The 10,368-nt window shown below is 39.2% G+C and overlaps 1 protein-coding gene and 1 long non-coding RNA gene across 3 annotated transcripts; one reads left to right on the top strand and one right to left on the bottom strand.

Annotated features, from left to right (window-relative positions):
• Positions 1-690: 690 nt before the first annotated feature.
• LOC111260748 (uncharacterized) lies at positions 691-5,131 on the bottom strand. 2 transcript variants are annotated; one of them, XM_022833735.2, is made up of 4 exons: positions 4,986-5,131; positions 4,356-4,684; positions 3,650-3,807; positions 691-1,109 (listed from the first exon to the last, which is right to left on the bottom strand). In XM_022833735.2, the coding sequence occupies exons 1-4, from the start codon at positions 5,045-5,047 to the stop codon at positions 1,035-1,037; spliced, it is 624 nt and encodes a 207-aa protein (XP_022689470.1). In that variant the 5' UTR covers positions 5,048-5,131; the 3' UTR covers positions 691-1,034. The 2 variants fall into 2 exon arrangements, with proteins under 2 accessions (XP_022689470.1, XP_022689469.1); XM_022833734.2 differs by lacking the exon at positions 691-1,109 and adding an exon at positions 2,777-3,286 and having other exon boundaries at positions 4,986-5,092.
• A 266-nt stretch (positions 5,132-5,397) lies between these two features.
• On the top strand, positions 5,398-8,128 carry LOC111260750 (uncharacterized). The gene is made up of 3 exons (XR_002680531.1): positions 5,398-5,620; positions 6,183-6,283; positions 7,788-8,128. It is a non-coding gene; the product is annotated as an uncharacterized LOC111260750 (long non-coding RNA).
• The last annotated feature ends 2,240 nt before the right edge of the window (positions 8,129-10,368 follow it).

Genomic DNA, 10,368 nt, shown 5'->3' on the forward strand with positions numbered 1-10,368 from the left:
CCGTAAACGGGTGCGCCCTTAGTCGTTCATTGATAAGCGCACTGCTGAGTCGCCTTCGGTCAACTATATTTCGTTCGGGCATTTCTCTGTGGATTCCGTCGAAGTACGCTGAACTAGGAAAAGTCTTAGTAGAATGAAGATCGTCAATAGCTACTCGGTGATTGTTCCAACTAAAGTGGAAGGCCACAATTTAACTTCTTAAGTGGCATTCAACTTAGTTAGATCTCGAATCGAAAACACAGTTTCGAGTTGTCTAATATACATGTTATAGCTCAAGAAAAAAGGCGTTTCGTAAGAAAAAACACTATTCATTTAAAAATCGATTTGAAAAAATAATGAAATCATATTATTGTTCGCGTACACAAGGATATAAACATGCAACGATTTCCTCTGTGAGCTCTTCATATTTACTCAGAACTTAGAAAACAAAATAGACTATATATTAGTGTATATTAAAAGTACTTTGATCTTTTCAACACTTTGAGTAGGTTTATGTTTAATCGGACCTATAAGAATATGGTGACTGAATAATTTTTGTGATACCCGTTCGCTTTTTGTCAAATTAATATCCAGCAGTAATATTCAACGTTTCGTCCCCAGTAATATATTCTATACGTGGAATATTTTTATCACAGTTTCTCCTGCTTAGCCTTAAACGAATCATGCGTCTTCAATTAACTGGAAAAAAGCTTGATTTGCAATATATTTATTTATTTATTTGCAAAAAACGGAGCCACAGAATTGTTCCTTTGCCGGAAACATCTAGCGAAATTGATCCACGTCCAGCTCTCCAGCAGAGATGGATTCTGAAGTTCAAAGACAGAGTCGAAGTAGTTGTTCGCAATTTTGTTGATGAAGAACTTCACAACGAGAGCGCTTCGGTATAAATTCGTAATAGAAGATAAGGAAGGCAGCGCTCATTGACCAATTCATTGCTTATAGCGTCTGTGGAACTCTCGCAACAACAGTTTATAAATATAAGTTGTCTTCTTCTTCTTCTTCTTAGCTTGCAGCTGAAAACCGCCACAAGCAATTCATACGACAACTAACTTTTCTTGAAAGGCACGAAGTATGACCGGTAAAATCATGCGCCAATAGTGTGATCGTCTCTGAAAAATCCATATTCACCAAGGTTTCACCAGCTATTTACATGCGATTTTATTCGAGAAGTTACCAGGCAAGTTCGACCGTCGAATTAAATTCACTTTTTTTTTTTCCGTTAAGTTAATAACAGTAGTGCAAGAAGGCTCGAACCTTTGGCACGTGCGTAATTAAACAATTAAATAAGTTAGACGCACGTTTAACGGTTCATCACTGTCCGAGGTAAAGTTCACCGCCTTGACCTGACAGCCGCTCCACACAATGGACACAATTAGCGAGATAAATTACACCTAGGGTAGCCATCACTCCTCGGGCATCGAATCCAGGCCAGTTACGTTGTTGGCTCGAGGTACCTTTGGGCGCATAAGACCGATGAAGAACTGACGACGTTACAGCCATGACGAATCACGCGAACGTGACTGGTATCTGCTTTGCAAGACTTCGCCGGAAAAAACGCGTGATCTTGCCACGATGCGCAAAAACAGGGCGAAATCGATTGCGGTATTGGCTGATATTGCCATAGCGAATTAGAGCCCTGAGTATCTAAGGAAGATGTAGCGGCCTCGTCTACGGACCAGCATGGCGTTTGGCCAATTTGCTTCTAGTCGTCGTCGTACTAAGTAATACATTATTCGATAGATGAGAACTTAACTGTTGTAAGCCAGCAACGAACTTCAGCGTCTATGACTCTATATATAATTAAGATGAATGGTTACAATTCGTTTCCCACTTTTCATCAACTTGCTGGGAGCGCCGCAAGACCGTACGAACCCCGAAACCGCATGGGGAGATGCTGGCACAGATTGAGGTTTCTAGGAGGCATAGTTTAAATGGTAAGCAAACTGAATTCACGGTATTTTCGTTGAAAGGTCTCCGTTATAGTCGAATCGTTACCAATCAGAAGTAATGGGACAGGCTGTTGCCGTAAGGTCGTAGTTATAAAAATGAAGCTTTTGAGTTTGGCTGAAATTCGATTGGGAGCTAAATTCGAACGCATGCATGTTCGTCCAACACAAATAAAGCAACCTGTCTGTATATCAAACAGGGAGTTATCGACGCGTGCTTTGAATACTGGAATCACTTTTTAGGCTTCTACCGAATGAAAAATATTGTCCTACAATTCTGTAGGTGATACTTATAGCCGAATCTAGGGCAGAAGTGTTCCACGGGCGGCTATAACTCCTCCACTTAAAACACTTTTGGAAATAGCAAAAATACATGGAGTGTACTGAAAATGATAGTCGGCCTGTGCGATTCTTCTACTGTAGTATATTCTACACGTCTTCGTTTACGGAGCCGCCAGAAGACGGCGCAAAAATCAAGTACTAACATTGTGTGCTCCCACGATCAGATGGTGCGGTATTGCTTAACAGGACCAGGGCACTACGGGCCTGTTGTGACAAGCAATTTGCCCGCGTTGATGGAACGCAATGGTATCGGAAAGTTTTCTCTTGCTTAAGCCACAGTTCAGCTGCTGGCTCCATATTCGATCTATAACATATTATTTCAGCTGGCCGTTTAGTCGGATAGGCATTCGTTTACTATTGTATAGCACCTATGAAATCTTCTAGGAATCACTGTCGACTATCAAACATCTTCAGATGAGCTTCATTTTCAAGCGGTTATATTCAGGTCTACTTTCTACCCGAGCTGAATGAAGTACGAATTAAGGGTGTATTATTTATGCTTTTTTTTTTTTATTTGAGAGGCAATTTATAACAATACGTTTGTTAAACACGATATCTAATATACATGCGGCGTATGGATAAATTGCTTTCACGGACTCGAGATGCGCCCATTATTGGGCCTCTTGGGATTTGATACAATATCGTTACAAGCATCCTAGAGTGCCTTCTAATGCAATGGACACTCAAAAATTTGTTTCGGCAAGGGCATTTAATACTTTTGTATAGTTAAGTAATAGGTCTGCCTGTAGAAGCTCAATCAGAGCGCTAGAAAGCTTCGAACGAAACGATTCGAGACGTTTAGCGCTCAGACTAAGAGTTCCAATGAAAGAAGTTTGAACATTTTGTTCTCCGAAAAGGGTAGTGTTCTGTATTTCAAAGGCAACACCCGTACTGTTGTTGCCTGCAGTCTGTTTGAGCTCTAACAGCACTGAATTTTCGGAAAATGCGCTCGTTATAACTAGCGGATGCACCGCCGGGATGAAGACATCTCCTTGTACCTTTTCGAATCGAAACACAAATTGCCAGATCCAATTGAAACATTAGAACCTTCATAATGTACAACTGCTCGGTGAACTTTTGTTAAGAACCTAAAAAACTACCTATCTATAATCGCTTATTCATAATTGGTCGGGATTGAAGGCGACCGCTAAGATATTGTTTGTCCAGCGTCGAGCGAACAATAGAGTCTAGATGCTTAAAAATATTCATTATTTTAGAAAAAGACGCTACAAAGATATCGACTACGCCGAAGGAGCTGTAGGTTTTAACGAAGTAGACGCCAATATAGTACCGTATTGCAGTAACTTCGGCAATACCTTCGGATGGTCGCCGAAGCCTTAGGGTGGCCGAAATAACCTTACCTCCGCTTTGAGCTTTACGTGCACGTTCTTCATTTCAAGTTTGCATTCGATCAGGTCTGTTTTTTCGTTAAGCATACAATCGCCAAGACGAGTCATGCGACTAAGTCCAGCGGCTGATCCAGTGCTGAAATCTGCATGGAAGTTCGCGTTGCTCCAACCTAAAGGAAACAATTACGTTCGGTATCGTTTTGTACCATATAAATCGTCGAAGGCGAGAGCGTCTGTAGTCATACTATAAAATATATTATGCATTTTTGCATATGTTCTTTTCGTATACATTATAACTATAACCTAGCTCATTGGACATCTTTATCTCATCAAATTATTACCGTTACCAATATTTTGTTTAGGAGACTAGGCATGGAACAGGATACTAGACACACAACGCGAATTAAACGCAATATGTACTGGCATATATTAATCGGAAACTGAAACTGGCTGAAGGCCAAGAAACAAACAATAGCTCACGATAAATGAAGTTGCCATATTATGGACGGACAGAGTTCTTAACGGACGTGACGGAGCGCATTATACCAAATACGTTTGTGCATTGTCGCAATGTTCAAGTGCTTATTTTTTTTTCCGATTTCTGAATATTAAATTAATGGCAATAATTAACTAAGAAAGCCGTACACAGTTTGTCTGCAGTTAGCAATGACAACGTTACTGAAACAATTCAGAACCTTTCAAAGTTCCTTTGACCTACTGTCTGAGGGTACGACGACCTTGAATGCCTTGACCTGCATGGGATCGAGACCTGATGCATTTTTCGCTTTAACAAGAAGCGGATCCAACCAGTTGTTCGCTGCTCCAGGTCCCCAAAGTGTCGCTGGCATCAAAACTTCTGGCGGGGCTGTGGCAACCGAAACATCATTTTCAGGGGTCGCTTCCTTTGTGATCACCGCAGGCGCGATGATGACGAGCAGCACAACGGCAGACGTACGCACAGCAGCGGGTGATAACGCCATGACGGCGTCCAATTCGAGCACCAATCCGTGTCCGAGTAAAGACCGGTTGACTCTCAGTGCCACAAAGCTAAATCAGAAAAGTAAGAAGAGTTAGAGTCACAGCTGATCCTGGCCACTGGTTATGACTGACACGCACGTTTGGATAGTGTATCTGCGTGGGGATGTAGGCACCGCACAGATCGTTACTGCAACTGCCTACTGGATGACGACTGCAGGGAAGTGGAAAGATTTTTGGAAAGATTAAACATTAACGCTCATCGAAGCGAAGCTTTACGGCTATATTTTGGCGCATCATATGCCAGCTCTCTGAAGCAGCGAACAATGATGACATTAAACAGACACTAGTTAACAACGTAACTAAATACAACCCTAGAAAAATCCCGATCCTGACAGATACTGTTCCAGCCGGCACACGATAGTTCTGTAGCATCTGCGTTTCGAGATAGTCGATGACTCAGTTCGCTCGTACTATGGTAAAGCTAGGATAGACCTATGTCTGCTTGAACCAACAGACTAAAAAAATACTGCTTGATATTTTTAATATAATCGTATGTGTATACAATTATAAAAATATAGGGAATGCTGGCGTCGTCATAACAATGACCAAAGACGACAGCGGCGTTACAGATATAGATATATACCAACTGAAATAAAACAGACAGGTGAATCTAAGTCTACTTGTTGGGGCGCTTCGTTTAACGCTCAAAAGTGTTGAACGCGACGCTTTTGACTAACAATAAGCCCTCGCGTATCGTTATTGTTATCGGCCCTTACCAGTTCTGATTCGCTTAAACTCAGCTCATAATTCAGCACGGATTTCGTTAGACTTTTCTCAGCAGATAGAATGCCGGAGTATACGCCATATTTCGTTCGACCTTATCAACTACCACCCACATGACAGCGGTTGATGACTTTTCGTGTTGGTTAATATGCTTTATATGTTTCGTAGAAGGCCAGATGGCCAGGTCACTGATTCGTCCGCGGGTTCAGTCTTACGGTAATGGTAAGTAAGAATCTACCGAACGACCATCCGGTTTTCCAGCTGTGAACAGAGACAAATTATTACCACGCTAGCTATGGTAGCATTGCAATAGCTCGTCGTTTGTTGCCTTTAAGGATCGTCGCTCCTCTCTCAAAGTGACGACACCTTTTAGCAAAGCCATTTAAAAAACAGCTATAAAAACAACGGAAATGGGGTAATGATCACTAATCGTCTAATCACTTTCTAACTGAATAGGTATTCGGCTCACAGTCGATATTTGTGGTAAATTTATAGGCAAATAAATAAACAGAAGTTTCCTTCTTATATATTGAGTCTCTGACTATATTTGCAACTGACCTTCCAGAAACACAAAGCCTTGCATGCTACATTCCTTATTCAAATCCGTAAAGACATTACTATATTGTATTTAATATAAAAAAACAAAACAAAAAAGAAGCTATTTTTATTTAAGAGTTACATAAGAAGAAGAATTTTAAACTCTGAACTTATATTTATCGTGAATTCAACAATGATACATTTTCCTAATTACCAAGAATTACGAATTTTTTTTTTCGGTTTTCAGTGAGCAATAAGTCAGACACCGGTTTACACTAAAACAAAAAACATCATCCGAACGCGCCAAAATAAGCATTAGGATACACGGATCATCACGGAAATTTACAGGTGAATTTTCGCACATGAATCCATTATGGAAAGCTTGGTTATATCATTGAGTTTCAACCGCTGCTGCTCAGCATCCCTCTTTCAACAATAACAATCAACACTTCGGGCCTCTGCCATTCGGCTTTAACATTAATTCAACGGTTGGCATTCGTTCATAGCTGAATGATAGCATCGAGTATATACATCTATACTGAAGTAAAGATATAAATACAGAAGAAATAGCTAGTTCAGACGGCTCCGTCACAACATCAACCAGCTGATGAGGTTATATGAGGCAAAGGGTAATCAGAACGACTGTTGATACCTTGAAAATTGGCGTCAGTTGATCCACCGAGCGCTTCTCTAACTTGTGGGATGAAGAGGGCTATACGTTTTCCAAAAATCAGCTAGTTAGCGTAACTGGCTCGAAAGGTTAAGTGATATGGCTAGCGCTATATGGGCCATTAATTGATTTATTCGTAGAAATTTGTTCTCAAAGGGTTCTGATAGTGGCCAAAGAAGGAATGCTTCATGATAATTCAGTGTCAATCTAGCTAAGCCAAAGATTATGGTTCAACTATCCTAAGCGTTTACGCAGTTCTGCTATGAACGTCGGACAGGGTTTTGTCAGTATGTCCTAATTCGAGCCCATATATTCCAGCAGTTGTATTTTGTTTGAGAGATAGGAGGAAACTGCGTATCGTTTTCCAGGGCAAAATTAGCCACACTGAAGCCTTAGTAATGTCCTTTAAGTATCTATGATTCCGATCTAACTATAAATGGTTAATCATAACCCAAGATGATGTAAAGATCTATGCCAATTCACCCGTCAACATCTTTTTTTCAGTATTTAAAAACAATCGCACTTTATTGATAACAAAAACAGGTGGCACAACAGCTACAAAAATATGGAAAGCCTTGTCGCCTACCTTTACTGGATGGCAACACGTTATTTAATTTTACATGAACCTGCATATATATTTATACGCAAACTTATATCCCGAAAGTTGGTTCACTAAATTACCAGCAGGCGGTGTTTCTCGAATACAAATGAACTTGTTCTTAGAATTCATTTTTAAGGTGCAGCTCTGAAGCAGACACTTTTTTAAAAAAACATTTGCACTCTGCTTCGTTGCGGTTTACCACCCATTTAACCCTCGTATGGCTTCTCACAATTTATGAGAACATCCTTTTAGCAGCTACCTTGAAAAATTTGATCGGAAAAGTGAAACCAGTGACTCGAATGCTGCTATTGAAAAGTGCAATGTTTTTTTTTGCTAGGAAAAATAAAGCTCGTGGCCGCTTAATCTACGGAAACTCAATACGAATGCTGAACTAAACAAGGTTTCTTTGTACAACGAGCTCCATTTAATGCGTTAGAAAATTGTGTAGGGCTAAATAGAGGTCGGAAGAATAAGAGAGACTCCAACTAGAAAACTCTAGGGTATTCAGTTTACGATAGCTCCAGCTACAAACCTAGACTGCCGCTAATTGTCGTTTATACATTTTTTTTTTTATTTTTAAGGTTATTGCCCTTTTTATATAGAAGTTGAACGCTGTCAGCAGATAAGAAGGAAGTAAAATAGAATTTCTGCGTGCGATTGAAAGCTGTGCGTCTTTATCAATCAAAACGACACCGTTCAAGTTTCCCAAATTGGATATCATTCATCCACTTACTGCGCAGGACTCGTGTGAATGATTAGACGGTAGGGTTACAATGATTAGCTGTTTTGTGCGTACACAACAATTATACCCAGAAAAACGTGTTTGCAAATCGTTTTTGTCCAAAATATTTTAAGATCATAATAAAACTGAACGTATTTAATATATAATAAATGTACATTTTCGGTACAGTGCGTACAAATACTTGTGTTAGCACATTACTGTCTGGAAAGCAAAGCATAAATAAATCTATGTATAAATAAATCTAAGTATAAATAAATCTAGGTAAATCATCAAAGTATTAACAAATTTTTGCTTCTACAGTTTTGGCTTACAGGTATGGAAAAAGCTTTTTTAAATGGGTTGTAAGCGAAAACTTGATGCGAAAATCGTTAGTAAGTTAGTTAGGCAAACGCAATTACATTCTGATCGTCACGAATTTGTCGAGCGGTGTCATGGGTAATATAAATGAGGTGTATGTTGTATAACATAAAAAATGCTCCAAATCTTGCTCACTAGGCAGAATTACGTATATCTAGATTTTGTTACGAGAGCCAGATTTATGAAATTTACTCTAAAATTTAAGGACTTAGTGAGTTTAGTACTTTTTTTTTTTTTTTTTTTTATCTACAGTCATCCTATAGTATTTCCTAATCCTGTAGAGAATCATTCCAGTCACAGGGCAATGTTCACTTGTGGGAAAAACAAAAACTATATTTAGGGTCCCGTTGCAACATAAATGATGATAATAATCAATCGCAAAAATCAGAGAAATAGATAATATGAGACTGATTTTAATGTTACTAATATGAAAACCTGTGCTTAATCAGACGAGGAACTGTAACACACAAATAAGAACTAAGGAACTGTTTATTATAAGGTATGAGAATCTCAATAAATCTTATTTTAGGTGAGCGCGTTCGGGTTCTTGGCTGACGGAAGGCAGACGTCGTTTATTTAAACTGTTTCGAGTGGTGGAATGGTACTACCTATGTAATTATTTAGCGCGTGTTCACTATGAACATTCGCGTCAGGCCATGATGGGACTAGAAAACATGGCAAGAACGCATTAAAGTAATAAGGTAAACACTGAATGCAATTGATTTAGGCCCTATGAAATTTCGCACACTTTGTATAAAGCGACTTCGGTATTTCTTAGAACATTATGATTAATACGACTAAAGTAGAAGGCAGTACTTTTCCAAAGACCGCAGAAAATAATTTTCCACCTGAAAAAGGAACAGAACAATTGAACCACCAAATTTTTTGTCAAAATGAGTCAAAAAAATTCTTCCTTATCTTACATTTGGAACGGATTGTTGTTAGTGATAACAGAGTCTACGAGCTGCTCCAAGCTTGAATTCTAGAGCAAACCAGATTTACTCTCGTGCTTACTTGTTAATTGATACATATTATTCCTCGGCCGACTTTTTATGGGAAATGCGTCACAATTTCCGAGTCGGAAATTTCTTTGGGCGCTAATACCGAATCGCAAAGTGCCCATGTTTAATTTCGCAGTCACGCAGTCTCTTTATCTGTATCATGTTCTTTTACCTGCGGAAATTTTCAAAAGAAAAGCATCAACGAAATTCGTTTGTACGCATCTTCAGATATGAGCACGAGTCTTTTTGTAGGATATTATCCTCGTTGCTGCCTCGGCCATTATTTGGACATATAGAGCTTCGGAAAGCAAGTGTGGAAGCGAGTGGGTTTACAGGCGTTCTTACATCCTATTCGATCTTGGCTTGTTTCTTTTGGGGATGGACGATGCGAACATTATAGACAAACAGGTTTCCACCCGAAGGAATACTTGGCGACGTAAAACCTAGCACATTCAAACAGAATAATTACAAACAGTTATTTAGGGTTTAATTATTCAAGAAAAAACATAGGCGAAAAGTGCGCTAAATTTGCTCACAATTCAAGAATAAAGCGTCTTGCACCTTTAAGATGGAATTCTCGCATGTCTTAGTAAAACGCAATCCAAGGTAATTCGTGGTTATTTAAGTTCGCACTTCTTTTAAGTTTCGCTCTACATGAAAAGTGTATAATACTGGAAATTATTGGACGTCACCTAATAACTCTAAATGCATTTCAAATCTAGCAGAGTAAAGTTATTGACCTGTCATGCGTAAGCTTTTTTATCTGTTGGGAGCAACTTAACTGTCTGAACATTTCAGTCCCACATACTTGTCAACGTCCTACAACACGCTATTCTTTGGGTATTGAACCCAAAGAAATAAACGACCAGGTTTTCGATGTAGAATTTCTGAAGGAATACTTGGCGACGTAAAACCTAGCACATTCAAACAGAATAATTACAAACAGTTATTTAGGGTTTAATTATTCAAGAAAAAACATAGGCGAAAAGTGCGCTAAATTTGCTCACAATTCAAGAATAAAGCGTCTTGCACCTTTAAGATGGAATTCTCGCATGTCTTAGT

Source organism: Varroa jacobsoni, unplaced genomic scaffold (genome assembly GCF_002532875.2).
Source record: "Varroa jacobsoni isolate VJ856 unplaced genomic scaffold, vjacob_1.0 scaffold_472, whole genome shotgun sequence".
NCBI classification, from domain to species: domain Eukaryota; kingdom Metazoa; phylum Arthropoda; class Arachnida; order Mesostigmata; family Varroidae; genus Varroa; species Varroa jacobsoni.